This window comes from Glycine max, chromosome 9 (assembly GCF_000004515.6).
Source record: "Glycine max cultivar Williams 82 chromosome 9, Glycine_max_v4.0, whole genome shotgun sequence".
In the NCBI taxonomy this organism is placed as follows: Eukaryota; Viridiplantae; Streptophyta; class Magnoliopsida; order Fabales; family Fabaceae; genus Glycine; species Glycine max.
In genome coordinates, this window is record NC_038245.2 from 736,140 (window position 1) to 750,067 (window position 13,928).

General features: G+C 31.9%; 2 protein-coding genes across 2 annotated transcripts; one reads left to right on the plus strand and one right to left on the minus strand.

Annotated features, from left to right (window-relative positions):
• Positions 1–6,909: 6,909 nt before the first annotated feature.
• On the plus strand, positions 6,910–9,346 carry LOC100500320 (mitochondrial pyruvate carrier 2-like). The gene is made up of 5 exons (NM_001249387.3): positions 6,910–7,044; positions 7,993–8,091; positions 8,351–8,403; positions 8,598–8,671; positions 9,032–9,346. Exons 1-5 carry the CDS (start codon positions 6,990–6,992, stop codon positions 9,081–9,083), a joined length of 333 nt encoding a protein of 110 aa, NP_001236316.2. The 5' UTR covers positions 6,910–6,989; the 3' UTR covers positions 9,084–9,346.
• A 1,211-nt stretch (positions 9,347–10,557) lies between these two features.
• LOC100801458 (uncharacterized) lies at positions 10,558–13,645 on the minus strand. Its single transcript, XM_003534740.5, has 3 exons — positions 13,121–13,645; positions 11,378–11,551; positions 10,558–11,011 (listed from the first exon to the last, which is right to left on the minus strand). Exons 1-3 carry the CDS (start codon positions 13,421–13,423, stop codon positions 10,880–10,882), a joined length of 609 nt encoding a protein of 202 aa, XP_003534788.1. The 5' UTR covers positions 13,424–13,645; the 3' UTR covers positions 10,558–10,879.
• Positions 13,646–13,928: the final 283 nt, after the last annotated feature.

Below are 13,928 nucleotides of genomic sequence, written 5' to 3' on the forward strand. Positions count from 1 at the left end.
CCAAAAATATCTTATAAACTTTGACCACACCAGATCTTAAAAAAATTAAGGCATTTGGTTTGTTTTTATATTTTTATTGATAATTATGAATTGTTATTTTTTTATTTTCGTAAGTTCACGAAGGAAATAATACAAACCAAGACAGTGTAACTAAGGCGACCATGGATGTGCTAAAGAAACATATTTTTTTTCCTTCCCTTTAGTTCCTCCTTTTTTTTTTTGAAAAATAAATTTTAGACTTGATTGCATTATTTTACCCCCGAATTTTATCTCCTCTTCCGTTTCTTTTTTTTTTCATATTTTTCCCGAAACAACACACATTTTGTTCTCAAGTAAAAAAATTGTTACAATAAAGACATTTTGTGGTAGTTTTTTCTTTAAACCACCTCATTTAAGACAATTTTTCATTAATTGTGAGTTTTTTACATGGGGTAAAATTCGTGATATTTCGTAAATTAGAGGCAAAATTGGCGGAAAAAAAATTGGTGCAAAAATTTGAGACATTATAAAGCTTTTTGGGCAAAAAGTACAATTAAGCTTAAAATTTATATATTCTGCTCATCTCATTCTAATATGTCAAACCTTGCTGGAATTTGTACTCAGGTTTAGAGCTGCAGAACCAGAGCGCAATGTGTACACCAACCATGAATTTAATATCGTTACCATTTATCTTGTAAAGCTCTAAAGGATTTTTCTATAGTGTTATTTCAACTAGAACTTTGAGACAGAGGGGATAGTAAATTACTACAACGTGCTATTGTTTGCTAATTACCAGATTTAAACACTTAACCAACTAGTTTACGAGCTAAAGTGATTTTACAAATGATATATAGATGAAGTGAAACCAAGTTTGCAACCCTCAAATTAAGGCTTGGAGGGTTCATTGGTTCAAGATGGGAAAGTAAACACGAGTTTGACAGTTGTTACAATTTATATAGCTCTGAATTTTTTAACAGTGATGATTCAAGTAGCACTTTTGGAATAAGAATAATAGGAGAGAGGGGTGGGGAACATTATTGATTACTACAACGTGCTCCTTCACTAGAACTAAACTCTTAACCAACAAGTTTTATCAATGAGATAGTGAGCAAGAGGCTTTGTATGCTTAAAACATGATAGCCATAAGATGCATTTCATCTGTCTTCTTTAAAGATTTTAGATGTTGGCTATTTGTTGGGTACTTTATCATCATTATCCCAAAAGAACGATCCCTATTTATTGACTTCATATTTGGCGTTTTGCCAAAAGAAAAAATAGCAAGTAAAAGAATTAGGTAGGTAGCGAAAAGCCACTAGCAAGAGAGAGAGGAAAATTGGTTTCATATGTTTTGCATAATTGGTTATAGATAATATTACTTTACACAGTGCAAATCATGGCTTAAAAGTCTGTTATAGATAGTGCTCAAAAGGCAATAGCTTTTTAGTAAAATAAAAGTTCCCCCTAGAAAGAAGCAGAAAATGGTGCATAGCTACAGTAGCAACATGCAAATAAATGAAATAAGAGGGGAAATCAATTGGCCACCGTATGTTGTGAGATCATTCTATGCTTTTCTATGTGTAACTGTTATTGGAGCTCAGAAAGTATATAGGGGTCAGAAAATAGCATTACTGACTATTTTGTTATTTACCACTTCGGCATCACAATTTTCTGATGAAGTGCATTATTCACCTATTCGTCCATCGTCAGATATCAGAAAGTTCCAGGCTTTTCAGTTGCCCACATTTAAGCTATTCTTCAGCTCAAAGATTATTTGACCCCCTTTATTATGAATTTATGATCCATGATCATCATTGCTCTAAATTTCATAAATTAACTTAAAATCATATATCTTTAGCTTAAAGCAAATTACTCCATTCACCCTGAGCGAGAAAGAGCAGAAGTATAATGTTTTTATGAGAAATAGGAAAAAGAGAAAAACTAATGGTAACATGTATGAAATGTCAAAGAAATTTGTTAAGTATTGACAAGAATCGAATGCAAAGCCCAATCAGAAGGTTTCCCCATTAGATCTACCATAAATATGCAATGCAAGATATACTAATCACTTGGCACTCTCTCCTCACTTCCATCTTTCAGCCACTGAGTTAAAAATTAGAATAGTTATCTCACAAACCAAGTCAAATTACATTCAATAAAAGAAAAATATTGCAAGAGTATAAGCGCGTGCCTTGATCCATGACTCTACATATAGTGACTCCTCATTGCTTATAGACTATAGAGTGGCAAAGATTAGGATAAGGCTGCAATTAAAATACTGCATGCTAGTATCATTATGAACTCAAGGGTCAATGAATGAATTATTTAATTGTTGAATGAAAACTGAAAAACATTTTGTTACGAACCATCTTTGGCCCTCTTGTTAGGCCCATTGTTAGTGTTGATATTTCTGTATTTGTCTTATAATAATAATAGATGCATATCATTTAGGTAGGTTCTAGAATATAGTTTGTTATATTTGTTTGAGTGTGTTGGGCATAAATATATTGTATTCCTCTGTCAAAAGTATCAATGAACAATAAGAAATGTTATCTTTATCTCTTTAGTTGTAGAATTAGGAGTAATGATAAAATAAATATTTCCTAACACATTTCCTGCTTTCACTCTTTGTTTTCACAAAGAAATATAAAAATGTCACATGAACTTGGTTGTTTTCACCGTTTTTTATACAAATCTTTGAAGGTAAGAAATAAAATGAAAACAAGATGATAATTATTTAGGAAAATAGGAAATAAAAAAGCAAAATATTGTTAAGGTTTGTACCAGCAGGCAGAAGTTATTTCCTTATTTATTGTGACATGCACATTGTGAACAACTTTAACATAAAAGAGATGAAGAGGTAAGTTACAGTTGCAAGTCTTTAGTTATTTCCTTGTTTAATTAAATCTCACAAGCCTCAAGTCTTCAGTTCGAAACCTGCAACATCCAAAAAAAAGTTACGGTTGCAAGTGAGGGGAAGGAACAGAACAAAGCTTCGAGCCAATCTACTCCTCTCCAATTGATGATGTATTCTTCTCAATTAACTCTTAACCCATCCCAACTTTTAAATCACACCACCAGGCCCACAAAACAAAAATACAATATTTTTATTTTTTATTAGTAAATATAATATTTTTATAATTATCAAGACAAACTTGTCAGTTAAAAAACGCAAAAAACTAAACCAGTCATATAATTTACAATTTTAATAAAAATATTTTTTAAAATTTAATTCAATTTTTAATTGCTTGATTATTGATCATAAATAGATAAAAATAAAAACTATACATTAATGTAATATAATTAAATACTATTTTCACTTATTTATATCTTTTAGTTTGATTATTATAACTAATAACTTAAATGAGAAATACTTAATTTTCATTTTTTCTGCATGCTTAATTTAAAAACATCTTTATACAAATATTTATTATTTTATAATTTTGGTCTATAAATCATCGAGTATGTTTGGTCTATAACTGAAAGTACAATAAATATATCCATAAAATACATTTTTTTTTATAATTTAAGACTACATATTTTTTAATAACAGTCATTCTATTTTTTTAATAACATATTTTTTTTATAATAGGACTCAATTTGTTTGATTTTATTAAAAAAAAAAACTATTCTCACATGTCATATATTATATTAAATTCTTTTTTAATAAGTTTACACACATAAATTAAAAAACATATCCAATGAAATATTATAACTGTGTATCATATGTTATATATAGTTTTTGTTTGCATTAAATGTAAAAAATACATTCTTGTGAAATTTTTAGAAACTTTAATAAAATAGAATAAGAGTGTATATCTTCATAAAAATAAATTATCTCACATGTATCATATATTATATATAATATGTAAATTTTGTTTAAATAAATAAATAAATATATATATATATATATTTAAAAAATATTTCTAGTGAATTAAGTATATTCTATGACAATATTAAAAGAGAAATTACTCTCCCGGTATATACATTGAAAACATTGTGATAATTAATTTTTAACCCCATTCTTAAGCAAAATGAAGAATTCTATTTTAACTATTTGTGTAGTTGATCACATTGTTTGGTTGGATACCTTTTTTGGTCGAGTCATATCTTTATGTTATGTAGGGTGATTAATTTTTGTTTCATCCTATAGCTCCAAAGTAACATGTATGCTTTGGTGAATTGGTGTTGCATAAATATAATTAGACATATAAATTAATTTATAAAAATTAGTGTGTCAGGCAATGATTCCTCTACAACAATGATTCTTTCATACAACTAAAAAATATGTTATACTCCAACTGTTTTAGAAGAGGAGAAAAAAATTAAAAGAAATATGGATAATAACACACTTAAGAAAGATGGAGGAGAAAAAAGTTGAAAGAAATATGTATAGTGACGTACTTCAGTAAAATGAAAAGAAAAGGAAAACTAAAAAGAGAGAATAATTGACTTCTTAAAATAACATTTGAAGTTTTATATTTTTTACTTTATTTTGTTGAAACTTGAAAGTTGAAGGAGAGAAAAGATAAGTAAGAATCTATTCTTCCCTTTGATTGTGAAAAAAAGAGGAGTATGAGATTTGGAAAAAATATTATCTTCTGAGAGTGGAAGAAAATAATATGATCCTTTTTATATTTCAGTTACTATTAATTTTGAATCTTTTGCCTTAAAAGAGGCTCCCTTTGCCAAACTTATATATCAATATTCACAACAGCAGGCAAAATTAAAAGAAAGTTGTTTTATTGGAAAAAATAAAAAAAAACAATCAAAATCTATAACCACTTAACAACAACATCACAACAGCAGGCAAAACCAAGTTCTTAGCCAAGAGGAAAAAATAATCACTTAACAACAGCAAGCAAAATCAAGTTGTTAGCCTAGAGAAAAAAAGGTTTAAAAAATATTTTTTCCTTCAAAACAAAACCCCAACAACAATGTCACAACAGCGAGCAAAAAAATTCAATGGAGAAAATTTTAAAAAAATAAAGATAAAAGAAGAAGGACAATCAAATGTAGAACTGAAATAATAAAAAATTCAAAAACAAAAATCTGAATCACAACATCACAATAGCTAGCAAAATCAAGTTTTTAGCCAAGAGGAAAAAAATAAAAAATATATCTATCTATACATCAAACGACAATTACCGGAACCAAGCCAAGAGAAAAAAATAAGCAGTTAAAAACAGCGTCACAACAGCAAGCGAAATCAAGTTCTTAGCCTCTAATTAGGCATTTAAATTAATTTATAAAAATGAGTGTGGTAGACAAAATACTCCAACAATGATTCTTTCTCACAATAACATCACAATAAAAAAATGATATACTCCAACTGTTTTAGGATAGGAGGAGAAAATGGAAAGAAATATGAATAATAATATACTTTAAAAAAATGGAGGAAAAAATGAAAAGAAAATGAAAACTAAAAAGAGAGAATAAAATCAAGTTCTTAGCTAAGAGAGAGAAAAAAAATTCAAAAACAAAATCTATTCCTAAAAACAAAATCTGAATCACAACGGCAAGCACAATCAAGTTGTTAACCAGGGGGAAAAAGATTAAAAAAGATACATAGAGGATTACCTTATCTTTGGAGAAGAAATTGAATGACGCAATCTTACCTCGCTCTTATAGTAAGATTATCAAATCAAACGTTTAAAAGAATAAAAATAAAAATAAAAAACTCAGTTTTGATGTATGCATTTTGATCACAATAAAACTCAGGTATCAAGCAAAATCAAGTTCTTAACCGAGAGAGGAGAAAAGATTAAAAAATATATAATATCTTTACGTCAAACAACAGCTATCTACATGCTATTTGTACGTAAATATTTTAATGAAAGTGTTTTTATAGTCAAGGATCTATTTAGCGCAATAAATGCTGACAGATCACAGAACCATACTGTGTACATTCAATTGAACAAATATATGCATATCATTTGTGCTAATGTGTGTGATTTCTTTCTCCTGCCTTACTTGATTTTGAGAAGAGAGATTTAACAACATATAATGAAAGCAAATACATGCTGAAGAATTTAAAAGTGAAAAACTAAAACTTCTTGTCATACATATTACAAATTACCATAGTCATGTTCAACATTAAGCATGTATATGTACACAACAATGGGACCAAAAGAGAAAAACTACATATCCCCAAAGGGCTAAAGCCTAAAAAGTTGGACTATGATTAAATCAACTAAGTTTGTTAGCTCCATGTGGCCCAGTTAGCTTCACTTCCAACACGTTGCATCACTTGGATCTTTGACTGAGTCGACATTGAAGTTAGCCTCGCACATAAATCCCTCACTGCCAATCCTAGGTATTGCTTTCATATGGATGTTCAAAGCTCATGACATCATGCTCACTATCAAACATAGAGGAGGATCGACGGAGAGAGAGAGGTCACGGTGGATTAAGGGTGGAGGAGATGTTCCGGTCGGAGATGACGGTGGTGCGATAATTCTGTTTGGTGGTGGTCGGAGGTTGGTCACGATAGGAAGTTGATTGTTATGGCGGTGCGGTGGTTTTCCCCAAATCCCTCCCAAGCAAATAGAAACACGCAAATAAAAATAAATAGCGAAATAAAACATACACAAAATACATAAGAAAAGTCGATTAAAATTACAACTTGATTTATTATCAAGTCAGTGTCAATAATATAGTATGTTTATTTTACACTTAGACTTTTTAACAGACTATTTTTTTATATAAATTTATATAGATGGTTAATCTTATTCTTATTATTTATTTTAAAAAATTCAAGCACGTGATTCCACTTTTACTAGTTTTTCTCCCAAAACCAAAATAGGTCAGTGTGAGCAAAGTGTTGACCGAGTTCAAGACACGCGTCGCAAAGTGATTTGACTACGGTTGCGGAGTGGATCTACTGCATCGTAGATGATTATGGTATATAATAATATTATTGTATTTAAATGTGTTGTTTTTCTCTCTTGATGCAGTGGTAGAAGCTGAACCCGTTTCGCTTTCAATCGAAGGGAAGAACAAACATTCAATTCATGGCAGCTGCAAAGCTTCAAGCTTTATGGAATCACCCAGCTGGGCCTAAAACCAGTGAGTTGATTTTGTCCAATCCCTTCGTGTTTATGTTCTGTATTTGTTATTTTCTCACGCTTCCGATTTTCATTGCTCCGTGTGATGATGTTGATATATATATATATATATCAGTGACAGGGTTTGGCTTAGGTTACGAATTTTGATTTAGTGATTTGATAAAAGGCCATGTGCAAGGCTTTATCTACAACCTATGTTTTTTTTTTTTTGAAAAAAAAAACCTAATTTGACCTTGGATTGCATCTTGAGAAAAGGGTTTTTCGGGTGTGAAGGATTACGAAACTGATGGTTAGATATTTGGGAATGTTGGAAACTTTGGGCTTCGTCTACTAATTTAATTTATGAACATAAGGAGAAGGTTGGGTAGATAAAATTGAAAATGAGATGAGTGACTGACAAAAAAATTAATGTTAATATTTTGTCATCTGTGTAAAGTGGAAGACACTAGTAAACTAACTTGTGCATGCTAATGCGATGCTGCTTTGAAGGATATGATCATTTAAATATCACATTTTTTTGAAGAATAATATTTGCTGGATTTTGTATGAAAAAACTGGAAATGTGCTCCATGTTTTTAGTGTATTGGAAGCATGATGTTGTTGTTGTATTATGATTTATAACATGATTTAAAGAATGTAGTGGAACTTGAATTTGTCTATTTGTAAAGGAAAGTTAAAGGTAATTTAGTTTCGGAGTTGCAGTTAGAAAGATAACAATTGTTGAATGAAGTCCAGTCATTTATATACATAGATTTGCTTGTGTTGTACTTTGTAAACATCACTTGCTTAAAGTACCAATACCTAGAAGATTATATTTTACAAGTGTACGGCATTATTTTCCCACTGATTCAAATTGTGTTCTCTTTTTTATGTTTCTAGTGACCAATGTTATTATTAGGTGTTAAAATTGTCATTGGCAACCTATATGTTAACCGGTTATTTTATGCAGTTCACTTCTGGGCACCTACCTTTAAGTGGGGCATCAGCATTGCCAACATTGCTGATTTCTCAAAACCACCCGAGAAACTTTCCTATCCTCAGCAAATAGGTATGCATGTACATAAACAACTGCATTTACTGTTATCTATCATAGACTACTCTCCCTTCCTCCCCCCCTCCCTCCCTCTCTCTGTCTCTCATGCACGCACTCGCATGTGCTTTTGCTTATATTTGATCCTTATATGGGTTCCTCAAAAGGTATAAACAACACTTAGTATTCTAGTTGCGGGCAGTTTTAGTGTATATCATTGTGTATTGGGTTTTATTTATATCCATACATTGCTGATTACTTTTTGGTTTTTATGCAGCGGTCACAGCTACTGGAATTATCTGGTCTCGTTACAGCACTGTAATCACCCCAGTAAGTTTGATTTTCTAAAGACAGATTTCTTTTAACTAGTTCACTTAGGCATGATTATTTATGGACCTCCAAAGCAAGCAAAATTTCGTTATTACCTTCATCACAGTACATGATGTGTACATAGTTCTGGTCTGTAGTTGCATAATTCTCTTGTATTGCAAATGACCTTATCACAATTATTTTCCATGTCACAGAAAAATTGGAACCTGTTTAGTGTAAACATTGCAATGGCAGGGACAGGCTTATACCAACTCTCACGCAAATTGCGGTAAGGGATATTTATTTATTTTAGTTTCTGATGGTTTCTACTTCATGACCTTGTGTTCTTGGGTTCGAGTCACAAACAGATTCTTCCTCATGCGAGAGTAAGGTTGCATACATCTCACTCATCCTAGGCCCCAAAATATTGGATCCATTTATCAGAAAATCAAATTTAGATATTTTTTAACAAAGTTTAAAGAAGGCAATAGGATTGAAGAAAAACAATTGCAATTTTATTTTAAACTCTGCAATGTGATAACCTTCACTGTATTTTAGTTTAAAGAAGGCAATAGGGATTGAAGAAAAAAAATTGTTGTTGGCACTAGAACCTATTCTCCATGAACCTAAAACTTGTGTTACTTTCCAGGCATGATTATTCCTCTGAGGCGGAGGCGGAGGTGGCTGTCACAAAAGAATGATATTAAATATTTTAAAAGTCCAAGTTATTGTGTAGTTGGAGGCAGATGCCCAGGCTGTAATTTCCGTTATATAATTGTATTCTTACTTGGTAGTTCATTTGTACTTTCCCAAGTCTCAAACTGTTAAAGCATTCTCACTTGTGTGTTTGATTGTGGCAAAATAAGGGAATCAAGATAAGCGGGCAACTGAATATATCTGGCCCCTTATGGGGCGTCTTTGATATTTCTTACCATGATTATAAATCATAGGTCTTGAAGCAATCACACTTGGAGGGCATTTGGCACCAGAAAAGTTTTTGGTTTCTCGGGAATTAGAGGTTAAAAAATTTAATTTCTCATGTTTGGTATTAATTTTTAAAAAATAACATTCTTGGAAAAGAATGTCTCCTAGGAATGTTTTTTAATCAATTTCTTACGAAAATTTTCTCGAGTAATTTTTCTCTTGCTATAACAAAATTATCATCTTTCTCTTTATTAAATTATTTAATGTGATAAAAAATAATATAAGTTTGTAATTTTTAGAAAAATTATTTTAAGATTCCAATTATTAATCAAATAAATTTTATTCATTCTTAAGGATTCATGATCTTTAGGAATTATGCTATGAAAAAATTTGTCTTACCAAACGAACCCTTGTAGTCAATCTGCCACTTAAACTGGTTAGCATTTTTATGCACCACGGTATGTACTTCTGTAGATGGCTTAAATATTGCCTAGATTTCAAATCGGAGGGTGAAATTCAGCTCCTGTTAAACTTGTAATTTTCTACTTTTAAAAGGGGGTTTTTGAAGTATTTTTAAAGAGAAGTGTTGAATTGAATATTTCTGTTTAGTTGCTAAGTGTTAATGTGACTAATGAAGTCATCAAGTATGATATCATCAAATAATATTAAATGTCATGTTATACATGTTGCAGCCTAGAAAGTGTCATTTTATTAGTCCATCAGCAAAATTGCAACATTTTATAATTTTTTGTAAATTAAATATTAAAATAAAAAATAATACAGAGCCTAAAAATTATTTTACAGGGGTTAAAAGTAACAATTAAAAAGTAATTTGAGGCTTGGTTTGGGAGAGAAGAAATGAAGTGGAAAGATGGATAAATTTTTAAAAATTAGTGCAAGTTTTACACTTCTATCACACTATTTTAATGCAAATATTTATTCTCTATTTTATTTTATTTTTTTCATTTTCTTTTCACTCTACTAAACTAACCCCAAGTATCATCATTAATCCACCATCACCATTAAGTACAGTGGATCTGATAATCTTCGAAATTATCTACCAAAAATAAAAGATGAAATAAACTCAGACCATACATGATGAGGGAACCATGGTAGTAATTATAATTCAAAAGGCCAAATGATTCATTTCTAGTCAGTAGGAAAGCATCAGAAGCACATTTTCATCAGGAATGTTATTTATTTTATTTATTTTGAAAAAGAAAATAAAAACAATTTAGCTCCAAACTATTGTAGTTTCAAAGTCCAGAATATCCTATTTCAATAAATATCTGGAAAAAATCTGTCCAGTGATTGGGGAAAAAGGTACACTATCCGTTCCTCCAATGCATATTACATTCAGCCCTGCAAGGACACTCAATAAAAAAAAAATCCATGTTATAGGCATATTCCGTTACAATAATTCAACCTAAAATAACCAGTGGTTGAACACAAAGCCAGGGGAAAATTCCTTTCCTTCAACAAGGTATATAGACTGAATCATTTATGTTCTCACTATCTGGAGAATCATGAGACCCCTGCTGTTCATGTATCAGTACCACTTAGTTAACTTGCATTACTGGCCATCTCTTGTTTGATTAGTTTTTGAATCAGAATCATGTTCATCATCATGTGATGTCAAGCCCAAACTTAAGTCCAATGTGCTTTCATTCAGATCTTGGCGCACCACTTGATTTTTGTACTGAGACTGAAATATAAGGCCAAAGTCACAATTTACATATTATTAAAAAGAAATGGGATCAAGTCCTTCACTAGTCACTGCTATGGACTTTAAATTTAGTAACAGACACAATAAATTTGAGAAATGTAAGCCCAATCCATAAATTTTCAAATTGCCTAATTTGAAGCATAAAAATTGTCCAAAGTTAAAAATGAAAGATGAGAACTATCATTGTCTGATTTTAACCTCAGAAATAGCTCCCTTTCATCAATTTATGAGAGTGTAGAATAGATTGTGGGCTGCAGTTATTACTTTCTAGACGATACACTTTGGAAAAATGGAAGAAAATGTTAAGAAACATGAAGTAAACAAAAGAGACATGCAAAGGTTTACCTGACTTTCTTCCATTGGGACATCATTTATGTCAGGTTTTTCATCCAAAGTCTCATTCTTGTGAGTTGCTTCTGCTGCACCTGAATCAGCATCAATTGGTTTAGATTCCTCGTCAACCTTCTCAGTACCCTCACTTTCTGCACCCTCATTTTTCTGCTCCTCTAGTAGAGCAACCTGCATCATCAGACAACCCAGATTACCACACCTTCCCAAACCTCATTACCATTTGACAGAATAAATCAGTATCAATTTATTATCATCACTAAAAGCATGAATACAAAAATTGATTCATAAATGGTTTAAGTGTACCACAGATGACTTCAAGTACACCATGGATCAAAAGCTCTGGTTAGTCCAGCTTAGTTATTACTGTTGAATATCATTAGTTCTGTGACAATTTTTAACAACTCACAAATACAATACTGTGCATTTGAAAGCAAAATAATTGGTGATTCTTTTGCTGAGGATGCGTTCATACTTCACAAGGAACATGACACACCAATGAATGTTGCACATACCATTTTCAACATTAGCATAGAGCATCCAATGCAACACTATAAGTCTAGAGCAATACAACACAGAATTATGTCCCACAACCATTAAAGGGAGGAAACAGCTAAATCTTCAGCCAAACTGCAGCTAACAGCATCAATACAACCAATCTGAAATCTTACCAGTGATGCATGGCAAACACATACTTTAGATTTTAACAAAAGTACAGATGCATCCAATATAATTAAAGAAGAATGAACCCCTGTTTTAGAACTCAAATGATTTTTGGAACATCAACCAGGCCCTCAAAAGACTATAACATCTTTTTGGTTTGACATCAAAATTAGTCCAGAAGTGACTGTTTACTTGGACCAACAACTTGATGGGACTGGTTTGACACCAACAATTTGTTCCCAAACACATGTGTATTCAACTAAAAACCATCTACCAACAGGGAAGTTGAATTAGCCCCTGCCCTAAAACAGAAATACAGAAGTTGAAGACAGAGATCAGGATCTAAGCATGTAACAAAATAACAAATGATTGAAAACCAATTTGGCTGTGTGAATAGTTCTAACAAATGGATCCTCTTTTTGCATTAGGCTCTATTTAAGGCCACAACTCACCAAGAAGGTATATATCCCTCCTTTCCATCTCCACCAATCCTGGTCTCCAACATTTTGGTTATCATTTTATTTTTCTTTTTTCTTAGAACTTTAGTTCAGATATTTGAGTGATTGAATAATGTCACTTTCTGCATTAGAGTTGTTCTTTTCATCCATCAAATAAATTGCAGACTTGCAATTATGAAATACTCACACATACATGCACAGGAAACAACCAACAAACCCCTCAAGCTTAATTTAAATTAAATCTCTATCAATTAGATTCAGTCTCCCAATTTGCAAATCTTAACCAGAAAAAACAGGAAGCTACAGTTAAGAATCTCTCATGATCATTTATTATCTTCTATAAATAAAAATAATTTAAAAAAAAATGAATTGACATCAGGACACAACTTTCAACCCGTGTTCCAAACAAAGGGACAAAAAGAATCAAGCAAAAACGAATAAGACACAAATTATCAGGACATTGTAGTCACTACAAGCAATCCATTTATACAATGCAAAGAACGCATATTACACGGGTTCCTCGGGAGTGAAATTCCCATTCCATAATTTCAAATTGAATGAGTTTTCAATAAAACCCTAAAATAATAATAGGAGAAGAAGAAAAGCGTAATTTGAATACCGGAACATATTTGAATTTCCTTCGAGGCGGTTCCTCGGGAGGCTCCGGAGGCGAGTCCTTGGCGTTAGCGTTGTTAGTAGTGGCGGTGTTCTGGCTGTGGGTGAGAGGGGTCCACTTGTAGAGGAGAAGATGAGAGGCATGGGAAGCGTGGTTGTGATGATTATTGGCGTTGGAATTAGAGGAAGCAGAAGAAGGGGACACGTGGATCCATTTCTTCTTCCACTTCCGGACCGGTCCAGTGAACACCGTGGCCGGTCCGTAGCGGGTCGAGGACCGCCCAAGCCGGGCCCCAACTCCCTCCATCTATATCTATCACAGATCTCCGATCTGCCTCCGCCAACACCAACAACACCCACACCCGGTTCTTTTTTTTTTTAAAAAAAAAATTATTTATTTCGGATTTTTGGTTTGGAATTCTCTCCCTCTACAAAACCCTTTCCTTTCCTACATTCTCTAAAGACAAACAGGTGTCTTTCTTTTTATCATTCGACTTCCGTGTACCCGTCAAAGATCCAGTGCATCACTTTTTTGTGTTGTGGCCAATCACGACCGTTCATAACGTGTATCATGGCCCGATGGCACTGAGGCGGGTCCGATCCGAATTTAACTATCCGTATTCTCTATATTTAATTTTAAATGAATCTTTTTTATTATTATTAGTAAGAGTATAATGACACTTTCATCCATATACAACTTAATTAGACATATAAATAAAACATATTGTTTTCCATGATTCCATCTAAACTTTTTAAAAGTTAAAAAAATAAAAATAGGGATTGAAATTTTGCCTTACTCACTAGATAATACA